Source organism: Lacerta agilis, chromosome 1, assembly GCF_009819535.1.
Source record: "Lacerta agilis isolate rLacAgi1 chromosome 1, rLacAgi1.pri, whole genome shotgun sequence".
NCBI lineage: Eukaryota > Metazoa > Chordata > Lepidosauria > Squamata > Lacertidae > Lacerta > Lacerta agilis.
In genome coordinates this window covers 76720577-76741136 of record NC_046312.1, presented here as the reverse complement: position 1 = coordinate 76741136, position 20560 = coordinate 76720577, and the positions used below count along the sequence as shown (strand labels likewise).

General features: G+C 42.5%; 2 protein-coding genes across 2 annotated transcripts; both read left to right on the top strand.

Annotated features, from left to right (window-relative positions):
* The first annotated feature begins 4 nt into the window (after positions 1–4).
* On the top strand, positions 5–18700 carry MRPL21 (mitochondrial ribosomal protein L21). The gene is made up of 7 exons (XM_033156339.1): positions 5–126; positions 5297–5357; positions 13572–13657; positions 15177–15340; positions 17354–17406; positions 17956–18059; positions 18539–18700. The coding sequence occupies exons 1-7, from the start codon at positions 66–68 to the stop codon at positions 18601–18603; spliced, it is 594 nt and encodes a 197-aa protein (XP_033012230.1). The 5' UTR covers positions 5–65; the 3' UTR covers positions 18604–18700.
* On the top strand, positions 82–7912 carry LOC117050621 (E3 ubiquitin-protein ligase RNF4-like). The gene is made up of 3 exons (XM_033156326.1): positions 82–126; positions 5297–5357; positions 6528–7912. Exon 3 carries the CDS (start codon positions 6791–6793, stop codon positions 7640–7642), a length of 852 nt encoding a protein of 283 aa, XP_033012217.1. The 5' UTR covers positions 82–126; positions 5297–5357; positions 6528–6790; the 3' UTR covers positions 7643–7912.
* Positions 18701–20560: the final 1860 nt, after the last annotated feature.

The window sequence follows — 20560 nt, the reverse complement described above, 5'->3', positions numbered from 1 at the left end:
CCCCACACGGCGCTGTATTTCCGGTTCCGCTGGGGCGGCAAAGAAAAAGGGAAGAAGCGGAGGGAATGGCAGCAGCGTGTGCAGTTGCGTATCGGCGCCTTCTGAGCCGGGCGGGAACGCGGGCAGGTGAGGTCGCCTTCTATGCAGGTTCTTTCCAGCTGCTATTCCGGGACTGCTTGCAACCTCTTCCTAGTTCTTTCCCTACCTTGCTTCTAAAGTGCTTTTTACCGCGTTCCCTAAATTGCCTAAGTCTAGTTTTCCCCATGAGCTAATCCAGTTGGCTTCCGTTGATAATTTTTAAGAGAGAACCAGCCCTAACCTTCACCGTTCCTTACTAAAATAGTTCCCATTCTCAGCCCTCGCATCTTTCTGACCTTACTGGGTGTGTGTAGTGTGTCTGTAGGCGTTTTCGAACGTGTGCGTTCAATTGTCTCTCTTTGTTGGGCTTGAGGGTTGCATTATTATTATGACTTCATCACTGCTCACAAAGACTGTGTAATTCCTGTTCGGTAAGGCAGATACAATAGGGTTATCTGGCTATTAAGGAGCTAGGTAAGATCATTTAACCATCCTGTTATAGTAGTAATTCAAACAGTTATTGGTTTTGTTTTTCTGTTTCACTCTAACCTGGATGTTTTTAAACTTTCAACTCTCAGCTTAATTGAAAATGTATTGTGTATAATTGTTATTGTATATTGAAAAATAAGAGGTCTTGAATGGTTAAGCTAAAAATCATAGGGAAAAGTGTATTTTTATTTTTATGATACTTAATAATTTTCTTGAAAACCTGAGGAATCAACCTTTGCAAACAAAAGTACCATACTAACACAAACTACAGGAGAAGAATAAAAATATTAATAGTGATGTTATAATTGAAGGTCTTTTGAGTTACTTCAAATGTTTTTTTATTAGTATTTGAGGGAACATCTAAGTGAATTGAAGTGTTAAGCATGCTGACTGATATAAATGATTCTAGGATTTAGCCTTGGAAAACAATATAAAGAAGGTTCTAGCAAACAGCTGCAGATGTTTCTAGAGTACAATGATTATCTGGATCCATTTCAGTCAGGGTTCAGGCCTGGTTTGTGCACTTGGTCACCTTTATTAAGATAGGAGCAGGTGGAATACAACCCTGTTACTCCTACTTGCCCTTCAAGTGGCTTTTGTTGCTGTTGACTATGGACCAATTACTCAGGGTGGTTATTAGAGACACTGTACTGTATTACAGTGGTTTCATTCCTACCAGCATGGTGGAGTCCAGAGAGTAGGATGGGGGAAGGCTTTCTAGCTCTTGAGAACCATCATTGGGCATGTTGTCAGCAATATGCCCAAGTGACCTTTGTGGCTAGGAGTGCCTTTTACCAGCTTGATCTGGTATGCCAGTTATAGATTTCCCATGTTTTTGTCCTTTCCTCAGTCACCCCAGAATTACTGTAATGCAATAATTAATTTATTACAAGTATTTTTATACTGCCATTCAATCATATTGCCAGGATAGATTGCAAGATTGAAATAATGAAAATGTCGATCCAAATGAAACCTAATAAACTAAAAGGTCACAAGATCATAAAAGCAGCATAAAACAGTCCTAAAGTTAAACGGTTGTGCCCAGCTTATTTCTCAGGTCATAATGATTAGGTGAAACTTGCTGTTCTAGAAAATACCACAGCATATCCAGGAGCTCCAGAGATCTTTCCTATTCTACGTAAAGTGGTACCCCGTGTTACGCATGCGATCCGTTCCAGATTGCGCTACGTAACACGGGCATGCCTAACACGAACGCCCTGGAAAAAAACAAAAAACCCTGAAGTTCGCGCATTTTTGCGCTTCTGCGCATGCGTGAAGTGCGCAGAATGCTTCTGCGTACCCGCACGTCGTGCGCGCTCCTGGGAGGACTTACGAGTTGCGGAGGTCCGTAAGTTGAACGTACGCAACATGGAGCGTACGCAACTCGAGGTATGACTGTAGTTCAAGAGGGTACTGGAAGCTTCTCTGTGTGAAAGAAACAAGCAGAAGGTTCATGATGTTTGGGTTATTCCAGGGGTCAGCAAACTTTTTCAGCAGGGGGCTGGTCCACTGTCCCTCAGACCTTGTGGGGGCCGGAATATATTATAAAAAAAAAAAAATGAACAAATTCCTATGCCCCACAAATAACCCAGAGATGCATTTTAAATTAAAGGACACATTCTACTCATGTAAAAACACGCTGATTCCCGAACTGTCCGCGGGCCGGATTCAGTAGGCGATTGGGCTGTATCTGGCCCCTGGGCCTTAGTTTGGGGACCCCTGGGTTATTCCTTCAGAGAAGCTGAGTACAGCTGGATTAAACTGGTTCTGTTATCTATGTCAAGGTCATAATAGTGAGGCCAGAAGTAGCCTGGGTTTCATACTCTCTCATTCTGTCTCTTTTTACAACTGATGTGGTGTTCTGTATATAGTGTTAAGGTTTAGTCAGTTTATTGTCAGTTTAAGTTAAGTCTGCTGCAGCTGGATTTCTTATGGACAGCGCCAATCCTGAACGTATTGGATTTGTGACCATTATGCTCATTTGTCTTCAGTAGCAGTAAAGCTCTGCTGGATGAAATGCCTCTGGTCTATTTTTTGGGAATCCTGCAACTATACATTGGAATCTACTCTGGATCAATATTGAGTAGAATTTCAGTGACATCATCTGTTCAGCTTCCCTGTTCTCCTACATCTGCTGGTGGAATCCCACTCCAAATCCAATTCATGCCTGCTGGTTTGCACTATCATGCATCTCCATAATGTTATTTAATATCTCATACAGGAGGAGACCTGGCATGGCAGGCATGTGGGAGAAAGAATAAGGTGGCCCATGTCCACTTGAGAGCCCACCATTGCTAATTCCAGCCTCTGTTCTTAGTTCCACCTCCTCCCCTTTTTGTAGCCCGGCGCAATAGGCTCGGTACCACTACCCATCCCTCCTGCTGCTCATTGTGACGCTGCACACAAACACCCCCGAGCCCCCTGGTTAGTCTGCAGAGCAGACAGCCAAGTGGTGTATGTGAACCCAGATGACCCCTCAAATCCTGGTGTTGGCCCAAGCTCTATAAAGGAGCAAAATATTCCAGCATGCTGTTGAACAAGGCTTAAATCTAAGCAGATATAGCAGGGGGCATCACACACACATTGCACTTAAAACATGCGTGCTTATGAATTCAGACAGAGGAGGATGGTAAAATTGAAACTTGAACCAGCCCCGCATTTTCCACATAATAATTTGTGAACCCTCTCTATGCCTCTAAACTAACTACAATTCTCATGCCCCAGAGGACTGTCTGAATAACCAAGGAAACTTATAGCCTGGAAGGTCTACTGGAATCAGAGTAAGTTATAGAGTAAGAAAGATTAGGATTGTGCTTTTTAAGTCTGTAATCTGTTCACCTAATTATTAACGTGGTTCCAGGTGTAAGATCAGCAAGAGCTTCTTGGATTCTCCTGTGTGCTCAATGTGTAGTAACAAAATTACAGGAATTTTTGTGCTACTACAAAAAGCCAAGAACCCACTGGCTATGAAATTTATTTTGTGTATAAGAGTTTGGTAAGTATGCCATCAAATAAGCAGCTAGAATTCCATAAATAAGGTCACCACTGGTAACCAGAGATTTAATTCCGGCAAATAGCAGGGAAATCTTGCTGTATGTTGCACTGCAGGAATGATGTATCTTTTGAAAGCTGCTGCTAACACAAGGGAAGTGGAGAGTAACTTCTTCAAAATGCTGCAATGAAGCATTAATGTCATGAGTTTAAACAGAGGAGCTGCTTTGTGCACGTATGCATTCAAACACACATAGCTGCTCGTCCCCTTTGAAAAAAAATCTCCTTCACTGAGTAGCAGGTTCAAAAGGAATCCACTCAAATGCAGTGAAAGCGCTGGACCTCACTGATTATTGGGAACAGTGGTGGGATCTGGAAACCTGCAAAAGCTGATTTCTTCCAGTATTTCGCCTTCCAGCTGCAGTCCCACCTCCACATTGGACCCTCTACGGCAGCGTGCAGTGCAACCAACCCTCAGGAGCAGCTTGTCAGAGAGTAAAAGGGGCTACAGCAGGAAGAAGGAGCCATTATAGTTTGAGTGCAACCATTTGTGTGTTTCACAATCCAAACCACTGGTTGGCTGTCAAGCAGATTGAAAATCTCTGGAGCCTTATCCAGGCGACAGGATTTTAGATCATTAAGAAGGAAAGGACTCTGGTAAAAACTGCAAATTTGGGTTTTTCTGCTTGTAATCAAATGTAAAATGTGCTGATTAGGCTGTAGATACTTCATGGACTCCTAAAGCCTAATCCTGTGCAGAGTTAGAAGTGCCCAACTCCTTTTGACTTCAGTGATCTTAGGCATGCCAAGTCTCCATAGGATTGAGCCCCCAAGACTAGAACCAGAAGGAAAAGGGGCCTCCGAGGTTTCACTCAAGCAGCTGCTTAAAGGAACTGTTGAAAGTAACTTCCCTCATTAAATAGTCCACATTTTCATGTTCAGCCCCTGTAAATAATTACTTAGTGCAGGTTGTCTTTTCCTTGCAAGGAAAGTAAGTCCAGTACTGTGACTGCAAAATGTGATTAAACTAATTAGCTGTTAGGAATGGCTGCTTCCAAGAATGGATTTTGACTAATCTTGCCATTAATTTGGTCAAGTTAATGGTCATCATTTTTACTCTGCTCTCATTATTTCTGAGGCTTGCTGTCTGCAGTAGAAGGAGTTACGTTTAAACTAATTTTAATTTGATATTTTCCAGCTCACTTAAACTAGAAAAGCTAGCATTGGAGTGCTGGAGCCAAGCTCACGAGGTGGTGGCCTCATATGCCTTCAGGCCAAGTCTCAGGAAATTGCCTCATGAAGGCACATGAGGCTGCTTCTTTGCTAAAGCTGATCAGGTCTGTGTCTGGTCAGTGCTTGAATGGGAGACCAGCTGGGAACAACATGTACACCACCTTGGCTTCCATGATGGAAGAATGGTGAGATATAAGTGTAAAACAAATAAATCTCTGCAAGATTTCCTTAAGCCCACTTCTGTTTCACCAGGTCTTTAATATTGAAGGACTACAGGGACCTTTTGAGGCTGAATCTTGGTGCCTATTAATATTTTTGCTGTTAAGAAAAAAAAACCCATTAAAGATCTTAAAGAAAGGGAACATTCGCATCCCATCTTTTCTTTTGACACAACAGCCATTCCCACTAATTATGGAAATGGCACAACTTCATTGCTTATTAAAAGCAGGTTCAGGTGTGAATCTAGTGTGATTCCTTTGTTTCTAATTCCGTCTTTCTCTTTCAGCCTCTCTGCTATGGTCTGCAGCTCGAAATCAAAGTTCACAAAACACCTCATCACAGCAAAGGTAAGATCTGTTTGTGGCAGAACATGTGTCATCTTTCACCTCTAGGATCCTGATCTTCCTCTGTTAGAATTATTTTTATAGCATTTTTACTGTGCTCTTCATCTGAAAAGGCTCGTTGAGCCGCTTACAGATATTAATAAGGCAATCCCTGCTCTCAGGCTTACATTGTAAAATATCATAGAATTGTAGAGTTGGAAGGAACCCCAAGGGTCCTCTAGTTCAACCTCCTGCAATGCAGGAATCTCAACTAGATCATATGTATCAGATGGCCATCCAACCTCTGCTTAAAAACCTCCAAGAAAGGAGAGTCCACAACCTCCCTGGCGAGACAGTTCCTCTGTCAGACAACTCTTATAACACAAAAGGAAAAGGGATAATAAGGGGAAGAGGGAGGGAAAGCAAACATTGGCATTAGTGGCTCTTTCTCTTCTCTCCCTCTGCTGCGGCATGATGGAATGTTGCTGCAAGATGGGGGAATGTTGAGAGGAAAGGGAAGGCCTGATGGAGCTGGCTTCTCTGAAGAATTTATAGTTGGAGCTTTCAGCAGAGACTCCCCCCCCCAAAAAAAAATCTATCCTCCTGCTTTAAAAACAGTTACCATAGGCCCTCCTAGAACACTACTGCACCATAAAGGTGCAGTCTCAGAAACCTCATGTGCATGCATGATAGTGCCACACTGGAACTTTGGGAATAAGTTCCCCCAAACCTCCTTTTGGGGAACAGAGCTACACAAAACAAGATAAGTGTTAAAGGAGAACTGTGATGCATGCGGAAACTACATGCTGGTATGCCGTCTCTTGGGTGGCGTAGGCCATGCTGTTCCGTATTCACCACCAGCACTGCATAGTTTGCAAGATTTGTATGTGCATTTTCAAGGCTTGGGTGTACACACTGAATGTGTCATACCTGAAGAATACCTCTTGCAAGAGCAGCCCTAGAAGGTGCGCTCTAGTAGAGGAAACGTAATATTTCCCATCACCCTCAGATTGGCTCTGTGCCCTGTTTCTTCTTGAACAAGAGGCATTCATCAGTCTTCCATGAATTAGGGAAAGATACTCCACCTCGTAGTAATCCTAATTGTTTTAGCTGACCTCTTGGTTGAAAGATAGAAAATTAATATTTGTGTGCTTGCTTCTTAGCGTAATCATGTTTCTTCCTACTTTAATGCAGTTCTAAAGAGTAACACGAAATACACCCTAACTCCTCGAGACTTTGAACTTGTTCGCAGCTTCGTAGTACCTGGTATAAAAGAGACAACTCCAAAAAAAAAGTTACAGTGCTCCAAAGCGTCACCAGTTGCATAAAGTTGATTTAGAGAGAGCATTCATGATCATCATTACAAAATTGGTTGGCAACTAAGCAGTGAACAGCACACGGAGATAAGAGGGAAAGCAAGTACTCTGCAGCCTGTGCCTCTCCCATCCCTGTGTATCATGAGTTCAACTAGTACAGAATGTAATGCAACCAAGGACAGGAAAAGTAAGAGGGGCAGTCGCAACACCACAGCAAGACCTCATAATGCTCTGGACAAGATGATGGTGGGAACTGCTTCTGAACCCTGCATCCCCTTTTCTGCCTCCTCCTCCACCTCTTTGCCTTCTACTTCCTCCCTGGCCTTACCTTTACAAACTGCCCTTGCTGGCTCCCCTCCTGATGCAGACCCGAGTTTTATGGAACAAACTACTCCTTTGAGTGATAGCAAAGGAACTGGGCAGCAGGACATTCAGAGAAAGTCTTGTGGAGGCAAGACTCACTCTATGCAAACTCGTAATCAAAAGAAAATAGCTGCTGCAGCTGCACAAGTAGAGCCACTCAGACTTGATGATAGAAGTGTTGATGAGGAAGTAGTTGACCTCACTTGCGAAACTTCAGAACCTATAGTTGTTGATCTTACACATAATGATTCTGTTGTGGTTGTTGGAGAGAGTGGACAGCAGCCCAATAGAGAGTTCAGACGTCAACCCTTGTCTGATAGCCTTATATTAAGTAGTGATGATGATGATGATAGCGGACACACAGAGAGTGATGCTGTTGTCACTAGAAAGCTGCCCAGAGAAGTGGGAAGGAAGGAATTTGCAAGTTCAAGCTACTCAGGTACTGTGAGTTGCCCAATTTGCATAGAGAGCTATGCAGAGATTGTGCAAAGCGGACGGCTTATAGTGTCAACAAAATGTGGCCACATCTTCTGTAGTCTGTGCCTCAGCAATTCTCTTGGGCATGCAAACTTTTGCCCAACTTGTAGGAGGGAACTCACTCCAAAGGAGTATCATCCAATTTATATATGAAGACCTGGGTGTTCCTGAACACAGTCTAATGTGGCCTTCATAAACATGAGTGAACTCCAAAGAACACACAAAGTATATATGACATATATGACAGTTAGCAATTTCACTTTTTTCCAGTTGGCCTCCTTATAGTCCAGTTGTACTGTTTAAGCTTCATTTTGCTTTAAGGTTTTTGCAGCTCACATTTTTTGAGGTTTGTAGAAGTTTGAAGAACAGCTTGGAGGATATGTCTGCTGTTGCCACATTGCTTTGTGTAGATATCTCATTTCTAGTTCTGTTGCTGCTTTGAGAAAAGATTGTTATCTAGTGAACTCATTTATTCAAGACTAAGCCATTCATAGTCATCTATGATAATACAACCTGCAGCTTCTTTTTGCAATTTGCCTTGTAAAAAACTGAAGCCAATCTGTTCCATATCTACTTGTTTTCTAGTGGCAAACATCTCTTTCTGTTGATGTAGCCCCAATAAAGATCCATGATCTCATAAACAGACCAAGATTTATAAAACACTGTGGCTCATTTCTAACACTGCATACATAAATGATTTATTACAAATAACTTTCGGTGGTCCGAGTCTTCTCTTTAATAGAATACAGCCGTAATGTTAAATCTGAACAGCTTTTCCTATCCAGGCATATGCTTATGGAGGAATTCATAATGGAGTCCGTACCAATGTTGCCACTTGAGGCAGAATCAAATCAATATGAGCCCAAGCCATTTATATGAAACACTCCTCAAATGGTTGGAAGAGGATAAAGTAATGATCTGCTACTCATAAATGGTTTGCTGAGGGAAATCTACATCCATAGGGACATGTTTCAAGCAGCAAGCATGTAAGACTTGAACCGCACATGATAAAGTCAACTTGAGTTGCGGTAACTCACTTTCTTAGCCCTGCTATGTATTCATAGTAGAACTATGAATGGTTTGACATGTTGAACTTTTAGCTGCTGCTGTACCAATAGGTCAAATTGCTTTAAAAAGTTATGTTGCTAACTCTTAAATTAAAGGTTTTCTCTTCAATGTATACCACCCAATCTTCAGTTGGTAGAAAACGGGGGATGTCCAGATAATCAGCATCTCACCGGGCCTTAATCTGCAAGGTATATGGGCTGCTGTGAGTCTCATAATATTTTTTCCATGTTTCTTTTTTATTAGATTTTAAGTAAGTCTCATAACATAATGAAACTTCACCCATTACATCTTGGAGAGCCAGTGTTGTGCTTCCAGTTCAGCATTAGATTGAACACCTTTTTAAAAGGGGATAATTCCTTAGTCTCCCTGCAGCCTACTGTAGAGGCCTAGCTGCACACACCCCATATTAGACTTGCACGTAGCCTGTCAATCATGTGGAATGGTTAGGACTTCCACAGATGGAATTGTCTCCCTGAATGTGGGCTATGGGGATCAAATACTCTCTCTGCAAATGCATCTGGTGTTAACAAAACCTATATGCAGCCCCCAGCTTTCGAATGGAGGTTAAGTAGAGTGCTAAGTGGACTGTCACTTGCATTCATCCCTACCATCCCAGACACTCTTATTAAAGAACAAATTACACTTTGCCCAGGGTAATCTGGTGCCCTGGGGGGTCCAAAATTTAACACACTCCCTGCCCTTGCAGTGCCTTCCAAAAGCCAGGTAAAGGAGGCATCAGGCTTTGGGAAGGATGCACAAAGCTCTGGCGGGCTTCTAGAGCTCTCTCATCTCATTCCCAAAGCTGGGAAAGTGCTAACTAGGCTTTGGGAAGGAGGCAGGAAGGCTCCCTTTTGGCCCCCACATCCTGTGCAGGGGAACTGGTTCACTGCCCTAAATCCATCTCTGTCTTGCGTATCATTCACCAATAAAGCATTTTACCCATTGGAGAAAGTTGCAGAATGTATTTTTGTGGTCACTTATTTGAGTCGTGATGGGGAAAAACTGAATTTCTGTGCAGAATCCTTAATGTGCACCAAACTGGAGGGGTACAGCAATCACTACTGTTGGCCGATGCTGTATGGAACCTAACACTTCACCAATCTAGTCTTTGCATAAAAGTTTTAGCAAAACTTATGTGTTAGGGTGCCTCAACCCCTTACACAGTTTCCTGAATCCTTGCAGTGAAAGGGTGTTTTTTTTTTGGGGGGGGGGTGTTATCTAATGGCAGTTGAAAAACTGCACCCAAGTTAGCAAAATGCAGTTACAAAAACTACATCTGCATAATGGACTGTTCTTGGTGGTAGTATGCTACTTTAATTTCTTTCAAATACTAATTATTTAGCATTCCTTGTATTAATTAACCCCCTCTTTTTATTGTATTGCTCATTTTTCATTTTTGCCCACTGGATGTACCTTAGCAGAAGCAGCTCAAAACCCATAGGTGGTTCATGCGTAGGGGAAAATACTCTGTTTCCTGCTTAGGCTTATTACTAGCAGGTGAAATCTTTAGACCAGATTTCTTAACTGGCATTGTTCTCTGCCATCTTTAGCAAGTGAGAATATGTGTTGTTGGGTTCTTGCTCCTCATGAGTTCTGAAACTTTTGATCTACAGAACCAAACAATACAGTTCCAAAGTTTTGAAGGTAGTACTTATTTATATGGAGATGCAGATTTCCAGAGTTTGTGTGAACCTGAAGGAATTCACACCGTCTGACAGAATACTGATGGATAGCAAAGGGAATGCATATTTGAGTTGTCATTCGTCAGTTTTATGCCAGCAGCCTAGGGTATCTTGCCAGGCATTGCATCTCCAGAAAATGTGTGCTGTCAAAAGCTGTCAGTGTACTAGAATTTTTAGGTAAGCTAAAGTGCAGCTAGTTTCTGGGAAAGCCAATTCAGCTTGGAAAAATGGACAGCCAGTTGCCTAGGTAGTTTGAGCAGTTATTTATTTGACACCTGCCCTTCAACATGAGGTTCCAGGGTGTGGGTTACAACAATTTAAAATACAATATTAAAAACCATTAATGCACATCACGATCAAAAGAATATGGAAGATGCTATGAAATTCCATTATTAAGAGTGAGCACCCTTGGGGAAATTTATTGTACTGACATAGGGACGCAGCATTCTTTCTGAATGTGTGTGACGACTCTTCACAGGAGTACAGCTTACAATGTTAAGGGGAAGCCATATAGAGAAGGGAGGAGGTATATGCAAATATGTGGAAGGTTTCTAACCTCTGGATTTCACTGCATGAACTGTATAAAGTCTTAAGTAAGTCAAGAGATGGCTTAATCCTGTCTTCCAAAACTCAGTACATGACTGCCTGCAGAGCCTTCCTCAGCCAGCTCCATAGATGGGTTTACAGTCAGTGGCAAATTGCCCCCCCCCTCCGCCTGCTTGGCTTGTTCAAGATAATGCTGGCCTCCCTTTTTACTTGCTCCTAGCTCCTAGCCAAGTAACCAGTTAATATTCTATTATTCACACAAAAATCTTCAGCATCACAGGGCAGGTGTATCTGGTACTGAACACATCTTGCCATAACAGATTAAAAAAACCCACACAACATTCCCTGTTTAGTTACTCTACTCTAAATTCCCTTGCTTAGTTAATCTAGTTCACTTTTCTGCATAAACCAAAAATCACTTTGCACCTTAAACAAAAATCCCATCAGGATTCCAATAGTAACCAGTTTTGAAAGGGGTGACCCAAACCCAGTGAATCTATTTTTGCTTGTGCTAGAAGGCATTGCTGAACTCCCTTAATCATGGTGAGTGCAAGGGTGTGCATAAATTATGTTGTAATCTATGAATTCACAAATCATCGACTTTCTGACTTACGGTTGTAAGATGCATGTGGCCATTGCTTCATTTCACCCACTTGGCTCCACTCCTTGCACAAGTAGGATAAACAAACCTGGAAGCTTTGTTTTCCCCATTACATCTGAACTAGGGATCATGCTTTGTTGCTCCCTAACAAGCCACACTCAGCAGGCCAGACTTAAGATTGGCTGGCAATCATTGCTTATTAGAAAGTATAAGGCCACAGTCCCTGGTTCAGACATGATGTGGTGCCAAGGTCTTCTGCTTTGTTTCTCCTGCTTGCTCCAATAGAGAACAAAATGAGGAGCATCTGGGCAGCATGTACTACATAATACATTGTGAAACTACACATAATGACCGCTGTATGTTTACAGTGTCTAGGAAGCTGCTTTGTATGCCTTCACAGTCTTAACTTAGACTAATCTGCATAATAACAAATCACCATTTAGTGGCAAATTCCTTGCTTGTAGAAATACATTTTTAAAGGGAGGTAACGGGGTGTAGCCTGAGATAATCCTATCTGAATGGCGTGTACTATGGTCCTACCCTGTTAATTATTCTGGTTCTGATTCTCCCAACAATCATGTTTCCTTCCTAATCAGAAATTTTATTTATCCTTCTCTTTCATCATAAATATATTCACCTTTGGCTAGGTGAGGCCTTTCCAAATTGAGGTGGGGTTATAGCAGGTATGGGGAACTTTTGGCCCTCCAGATGTTGCTGAACAAGTCCCATCAGCCCCTGCAAACATGGCCAGTAGCAAGGAATGATGGGGGTTGTAGTTCAGTAACACCTGAGTGGAGGGGGCAAAGCTTCCCCAGACCTGCTTTGTAGCACATGTTCTTGTTCCAAGTAGTGATGGCTGGTTCCCATTGGGGCTGGACACAGAGACCAACTGTAGGTGGAGCCAGAGCCAATGACAGGCAGAGCCAACTAATTCTAGTGTTGTCCCCATCCTCTTCTCTGCTGAGTTCTTCAAGAGCACAACTGAGACTAAGGAGAAGGAAGCTGACAGGCAGTGCTACCCTCTGGACTTTTTTTAAGTAAGAAGGCAGGTAGAGTGGGGGCTGCCTGTGAGTAGAACGAAGTAAGTGAGGCAGCTCCCCAACTGCCCTAATAGACCAACCTCCGATGGTTCCAAGTTTCCAGTGAAATTGTAGCACTTTTGCATTGATTTCTGATAATTTGCAAAATAACTGGCTTACACCCGCATGTTTCCAAATTCCAATTCCATGGACATGTGCCTCCAGTAAGAAGATCTCCCTGCTGGGTAAGACCAAAGGCCTACCTAGCCCAGCATTCTCTCCTCACAGGGGCCAACCAGATGCCTATGGGAAGTCCACAAGCAAGACATGAGTGCATTAGCACTCTCCTGTTCATGATCCTCATTCACTTGTTCTGCACAGCCAACATTTTGCCATCAGGGCCGTTTGCACCACCAGTTGTTTTTTTAAAGGAAAATGCCTCTGGTTTCACACCAACCCAAGCTTTGGATCTCTGTGCCTCAGGTCTCACTTTGTCATTGCTTCTTATACCCAACTTCCCCATCATGTTCTGAATCTTTTTGGCTGAACTCCTCTTACTGATTCCTGACTTTTGGGAGCAGCCGTGAAATTGGCTACATGGACAGAAAACTGACGTCTATTTCATATAAAGGCTGCTGAACAGAAAATAATATAGTGGAACTGACTTTCTGGGTTAGTGTGTTGTGCGACAAGCACACAGAGTGCAATGAGAGTGAGTGTTTGGGGGGGGAGGCTTGGTTAATTTCATTGTACACAGGTTGTACATTGACAATAAAGGTATTATTATTAACAGGACAGAACCTATCTCTAGTTGTGGTTCACACTGTTAAAAGATATGAAGGAAATAGTTTTGGAAAACAAGATGACAAGGACTCTTGGGCTATGGTTTTTTTTTTTCTCTGTATGGTATTGTTTCCAAGAGAAAGCCATTTTCTTCCTTATTTAGGGACGATATTTGAAATACGCTTATAGCAACCATCCCCAAACTCGACCCTCCAGCTGTTTTGGGACTACAATTCCCATCATCCCTGACCACTGGTCCTGTTAGCTAGGGATGATGGGAGTTGTAGCCCCAAAACAGCTGGAGGGCCGAGTTTGGGGATGCCTGCCTTATAGGCTCAAGTGCTTGGCTATCACATTCATAAAAGTATATTCTTATTTCGCAGACTCCTTCCAAAAACATCCTTAACTTCTCCCCCATATCCTGAAATCAAACTCCCTGATCCTCTAGAAGAGGCAGAACACCACAGAGGTAAATACACATAGCTGTTGAAAGGCAAAGTGTCTGGCTGTACCTATTTGCTGTATTTGTTTTGTTTTGTTTTCTCATTGTCTTCATCCCCCCCATTTTGCATCTTTACAGCTTTACAGTTTGCATGCCTAAAGAGCATTGGCTTTAAGAAAAATTAAAGCAAAGCAGTGCAGTGTCAGGGACTGGCAAAGGTCTGAGGAGTGTGTGCCAGAGGCTGTGGGGCCAGAGTCAGATCCAGTGGAAGAGGGCAGTGTTTTATGAGAGTTGGTGCCTCCTGCAAGGCAGGAGCTGGAAGAATGGGGAGAGTCCGAGCAGTCAGAGATAGGGAGGAGGTGCAGGATGTGGGGAAAGAGCCAGGGCTGGAAGAAGAACAGAATCCCCTCTGTCGTCTTCTCCGTTGTCCTCCAGTACCAGGAGGGGCTTGAAGAGGTAGGCAAAGCAACAACTTCCATGTAGGAGAAGCCACAGGTTGCTTGCATGCATCCCATCAGGTGAGGGTACTTAAGTTTGGGTGAAGGCATGGTCACACTGTTGCTCCAACAGTCCTGCTCTGAGCAAGAGTCTGGGGAGGGATGCCAGCTACTTACGGTAGTTGCCAGAAGCATGTGTGCGTGCTTTGTGCACCTTAGGAGCTACTGCAAATGTGTGTTTTGTCAAGAAAGAATTAAACTACCAGCCACCTGTCCTCTTTGGGCTGGGTTGTGCTCAGGACATGCAGTAAGAGATAAAAGACCATGGGGACTGCCTTACACAAAGTAAGACCATTGGTCCATCTAGCTCAGATTTTTCTACAACAGGGTTTCCCAAACTTGGGTCTCCAGCTGTTTGAACTACAATGTCCATCATCCCTGACCACTGGTCCTGCTAGCTAGGGATGATGGGAGTTGTAGTAAGCAATTGGGGCAGAAGGAATGGGAGTACAGTGGTACCTTGGTTTACAACCATAATCCGTCCCAGAGGTCCGTTTGTAAACCAAAACAGGTTGTAACCTAAAGCGTGCTTTCGCCCATGGGGCCTCCCAAAAAAAAATTGTTCGTAATCCAAAAAAAAAAAAAAGTTGTAATCCCAAAAAAGGTTGCAAACGACACGCACTTCCGGGTTTGACGTGTTTGTAATCCAAAATGTATGCAAACCAAGACATATGCAAACCAAGGTACCACTGTATAGAGAATATGACTATGAAGTTCATAACATGTGGGTGACAATGGCTATTATAAAGCATGATTATCAATGAGATGGACAACAAAATAAATGTTCAGCCCTAGAACTGCTCATTGCAGGCCAGAGTAACCACTGAGTATACAAAAGGTTTAACGTCAGTGAATCTTCAGACCCGCTCACTGCAACTTAGGCCTTAGAACCAGTTTTTGTAGTTGTTGGACAATGAGGACTGTGATGTGGATTATTACATTCTTGTTAAATACTGTAACTATTTGCTTTATCGAAAGCCAGTATCACGCACACATACACACACACAATTTCCACCTCATTTATTCACTAACTTACCATTTTTATCCAGAGATTGTTCAAAAAGTAAATGAACTAATTGCCACGGGACAATATGGGAGACTCTTTGCAGTTGTTCACTTTGCCAGCAGACAGTGGAAAGTAACCAGTGAAGACTTGATATTACTTAATAATGATATACCAGCTGAATGTGGAGACAGAATCCGAATGGAAAAGGTAAGCTTTATAATAACAATTGCTTTATCCTCCTATATTATTTCATTGGCTGTAAACTTGGGCATGGAGAATATTTAGTGGGAGCCAGCTGCTTATATGGGGACAAGGACGGTAATGCCCCTGACTATAGTAGCTTGAAAAAAAGGACAGCTGTGATCCCAGAAATGGCTGCACCTGTCCCCGTGTGAGCAAATGATTAACAATAAAATTTCTCCATGCACACACACCACTAGTTTGTGTGCTCAGCCCATGCTCTGTCTTCACAATGATGAAATGTCTAGAAATATTAAAGTGGTTAATATTTTGGGTGAACACCCTTGTCTTGTTAGTGCTTTGATTCTTTCTTTCATCTATTCTCGTACAAGCTGGTTGACCTTCATAGGCTTTTTAAACTTGTTGCTGTGGAGGGAGAGGTGTTGTTTTTAACTAATTAGTGCTTCACAGGCATTGGCATCTTGGAAATTATATGGAAAGCAAAATTTCAGATTCAGGGTTTCCGATCCCCAGAATTAAATTTACGATGGTACTAGAAAATCACACACACATTTGTATTTTGAGAATTAGTATCATCTTGCTCTTCTCTTTTTCATATTAGCACTTTACAAGCATTAATGCTATGTACTAAACTTTATGAGTCTCTCCTGTGCTCACTGAAAAAAGAAGCTGGAATTCTTATTACTAGGAAATGACCTTCCTTGCTGCAGAATAGAATTCTAGCCATAGGTATCAACTGATTTTACTTTCATTATTTTTTGGAGGAGGGAGAAACCAAATATACTGTGAACTTTCATGCAGAGGGGTTCATTTGCCTAATTCAAACCAAACCAGTCCAATGTCATTCTCTTAGATACTGCTTATAAGCATGCTACCCATGAACATGTTTTGAGACTGCTAACACTGACTGCTTTGTTGCTGTCCAGATATGGCACACTTACATGTTGACAAATGCACCTGCTCTGATTTGTAAGCAGGACTGGCATTCACATGGAAATTATGGGGGTGGGTAGGGGTGGAGTATCCTTCAGTATCTAACCTAATCCACTTTTAACACTAACGCAGCCTGTTTAATCAAAGACATAGATAAAATACCACAAGTTGCCATGAAATGAAGTTGTGTTTAGTTCATCGGCATGTATATTCTAGCCAGGTGCCCTGTTATGGAATAATTTAGCAAGAGAAAAATACTTCCCACAAACCGAGTTCTCTGGTTTCATTTCAGAGAGGCCTCCCTGGGGATTGTGCTCCTCTCAACCACATGCCACATCCATATGTGAAACGGATCAGGTGTTTGCAGAAAGCTGACAGCTGGGAGCGCTAAAATTTAGATCGGGGTGAAAAAGTCAGGCTTTCATGTTTAAGCTTCCAGTAACTCCTGACCACAATCCTGTCAGGATATAGCACTGAACTAGAACTTAAGAAGTTCCCAATTATCAGCTGTGTGCAGCATCACAGTGCTTCGCTGGCTTGTTAGAGATGTGGGCAAATGTTTTTAAAGGGCAGTTAACACACAATATTGAAGTTCCCTGCATCAGGATGCTACCTGCTTTGTTGAGGTTACCAGCTCTGAACGCCAATAGCTGCTGTAGATGAGTTTTCAGTGGTGGAATCACGACTGGAAAACTTTACCCTCTCCTTTTGCAATGTGTGGCTGTTTCTACAGCAGCTAAAGAAATCACTTCATGTGCGAAAACAGCTATTCTGTTCCTTTCCCCTCCTGTCTCATCATTTCACAAAAGCTAATGATGTCGTCTTTTGTTCGAAGTGAAGAGGGATCTTTGTGTATACTCTAGGCTGGGGCCAAAAACACAGTTCTCACCAAGGACAGTATTTATTTATTGGTTAGGCTAGGGCCTGCTTCTCCTCTGTGTTACCCTTCCTTAGTCAGCTATAAGCTGTGGCTAGAAAACTTCATTGCAAATGTAAAGCTCCTTTTCCCCCAAGTATGTTGACAACATTCTGATGGTGTTATGACAGTCGTGTGGTGACGGATGTGAATTATTTAATCTTGTCCAGGTATTGCTGGTTGGTGCAGATGACTTCACCCTGCTGGGAAAGCCACTGCTGGGGTAAGGCATACTTTAGAATAATTCTCTCTTGAGGTCAGCTGCCACCTTTATTAAAATGTTTTCAGGACAGGTGCAATTAGGGCAATAATAACAACAGAACCTCACAATAAAAAACCCTAAACAATACCCCAACCCAAGAGTTCAGCTGCTTCAGCTTTCGTAGTTGGAGTCAGTCAGGGCTCGGCCCTCCCAGGCTGGGTGGAAAAGGCCTGCAAGGCAAGGAGCAGGTCTTCCAGAACTCACAGCCAATATGGTCTTGTAATGGTGGGGGAGGCAAATGTTAAATGTTTGGGGCCACTGTGACACATGATATTCTCCCCACCCTGATTTTGGGTTCTTTTGCCTGTGACAAAAGCAACCGTAAACAGCTCCAAACATAATTATGCCTGAGACCCATTCTGTGATGTGAAAAAAGCTAGAGATGTGGCCCAAAATGGACCCATGGCCTTCATGTCTGCTTTTTTTCTTTTCTTTTCTTTGCTCTTTCTACTTTACCAGCCTCCGTTTGATTAGAATAAAATGTACAATGTTTTCCTCTTTACTATAAAGGAAGGATCTAGTCCGTGTGGAGGCAACCGTCATTGAAAAGACAGAGTCTTGGCCAAAAATACGTATGATAATCCGTCGAAAGGTTAATTACAAGAAAAAAACGAGTAAGATGAAAAATATACATAAGCCCTTCTCTATCAAGCTGCAGAATGCTGTGATGCACCTAAGCTGATGTTGTGTCTAGGATAAAAGAATGCAGTGTCCTATGCGTCCATAGAATAGCTAGGATAGTGTTCCATCAGTTAGAACCCAAGTGTGAATCCCTTTCTTTTTGCTGGTCAGTTATTCCTGGTTTAGCTTTCACTCTCCAAATCTTGCCTATGAAGCCAAAGATGTTAACAAGCTGAAACAACACATTTAGGCTAATCTTAATCAGCATGCTTAGTAAGGAACAAATGACAGCTTATTCCTCAGTGCCTCTGGCAGAAACCTTTAAGATGTATGAGATGAGTAGAAACTGAAACCTGAGTAGATTTGAAAGTGCTTCTCTTTGTTTGGGATTATTTGACTCTTTTTGTTAACATGCTTAGGTAATTGAACTCCAAGGCTGTTCTCTGATCTGTGTTTTTCTATTTTCTTTCAGTTTTAATTCAGCCACAAACTGTTCTCCGGATAAACAGCATTGAAATTGCTCCTGTTCTGTCATGATGAATTGTTGGGTTTGTGGTTTCAGGGCGATAGGAAAACTGAAAAATATTTCAGTTGCATTTTGTTGTTGTCAATAAAGAAAACTAATATGAAATAACTTTTGTTCAAATATGATTTCTAACTTGATACTGATTATTGTGAAACTACTGTCTTGTGAAACTGGTGGTTAAGGAATGGTTGACAAGATACCCCCTGCCCTGTCTGAACTTGATGTAGAATAATGTAGACAATACTATGCAGTTTATAACCCCACCAGCTTCACACACACACACACACACACACAGAGAGAGAGAGAGAGACCCTGCAGCAGCCCAACAGCCATGTGTGGTGGGGTTGACTGATTTGCCTCATGCTGGCTGCCTAAGACTGGTGATGGTTTGATTTTTCCACATGACCCATTTCATGCCAAAACCTCTACCTGTAGTTTAAATATCAGAATGAGTTCCCATAATCATAACATATCAGTGAACTGAAGCGGATATCTCACAAACAAACGTATTCTTAACTTGTTAACATGGTTGATATTATTTATGCTGCAACAATGCAGCCTAATCACCTCTGATTCAGCTCATGCCTCTTGTGCTGTAAAGCAATCTGCCACTCGCCCAGTGTCGTTGCAGCTCCAGCCATCCTGGGCCATGGTCAGAGATTACTGCAACTGGGGATCTACATCTGGAGGGTCCCAGGTTCCCCATCCCAGCTCTGAAGCTAATGCTGTTGCAGAACGCTTTTTTAAAGTAAGTAGTTTTAAAATGTGCCACAGCATATTTTGTCTTGAGATGAAAATTGCTTTTTACTCACTTTGCTAATGCCATAATTGAGACCTCTACTTCAATCCTTTAGTGCTCAAGTTTAATGAGCTGGATTAGCAATAGTGTTAGTTTCTTCCATTTCCTGATTCCTGCTGATGAAGAGAACCATTTCCCTCCTTCAGTCCTCTTTAGAGAACTGCAGAAAAACCACTTAGCCAAATACTAATGAACTATAAGGAGCAGCCAGCATTGTTCCATGGGAGATTAATTCATTGTTTGTCCAATGAGATATCTGTTGCCATCAATTTTGTAAGAGGTGTCAACCTACTGATCTATTTATTCCTCGGATTGCTTGCATAACGCAGAACAAAGGCAAATTAGGTAACATTGCGCTTTTAACTGGAGCAATTTTTATTGGTTTGTGTACTGGCTTTCACCTTTCACAAAGCTGTTCATCTGTTAGATTGGTTAGAATCTATCAATTAAGTTAAACGAGCACACTTTAATGGAGCTGATTTGGTCATGCTGAAGTCAATTATGCATCTGGTATAATCTAGAACCTAGATGTTTGAATCTAAGGGCTGGTTCACATAGACCAGCATCACCAATACAACAGACCGAACTTTTAACAATGCTGGTTATGCAATGCTTATCAGTTGTTGTTGTTGTTGTTCAGTCGTTCAGTCGTGTCCGACTCTTCGTGACCCCATGGACCAGAGCACGCCAGGCACGCCTATCATTCACTGCCTCCCGCAGTTTGGCCAAACTCATGTTAGTAGCTTCGAGAATACTGTCCAACCATCTCATCCTTTGTCGTCCCCTTCTCCTTGTGCCCTCCATCTTTCCCAACATCAGGGTCTTTTCCAGGGAGTCTTCTCTTCTCATGAGGTGGCCAAAGTACTGGAGCCTCAACTTCAGGATCTGTCCTTCTAGTGAGCACTCAGGGCCGATTTCCTTGAGAATGGATAGGTTTGATCTTCTTGCAGTCCATGGGACTCTCAAGAGTCTCCTCCAGCACCATAATTCAAAAGCATCAATTCTTCGGCGATCAGCCTTCTTGATGGTCCAGCTCTCACTTCCGTACATTACTACTGGGAAAACCATAGCTTTAACTATACGGACCTTTGTTGGCAAGGTGATGTCTTTGCTTTTTAAGATGCTGTCTAGGTTTGTCATTGCTTTTCTCCCAAGAAGCAGGCGTCTTC

What these genes read in the sequence shown, in the direction of transcription:
- MRPL21 (XM_033156339.1), top strand. Translation starts at nt 66, where the DNA reads ATGGCAGCAGCGTGTGCAGTTGCGTATCGGCGCCTTCTGAGCCGGGCG. An exon ending in CCGGGCGGGAACGCGGGCAG is followed by an intron (nt 127 to 5,296) that starts GTGAGGTCGCCT and finishes TTTCTCTTTCAG; the next exon opens with CCTCTCTGCTATGGTCTGCA. An exon ending in TAATTACAAGAAAAAAACGA is followed by an intron (nt 18,060 to 18,538) that starts GTAAGATGAAAA and finishes ATTTTCTTTCAG; the next exon opens with TTTTAATTCAGCCACAAACT.
- LOC117050621 (XM_033156326.1), top strand. Translation starts at nt 6,791, where the DNA reads ATGAGTTCAACTAGTACAGAATGTAATGCAACCAAGGACAGGAAAAGT.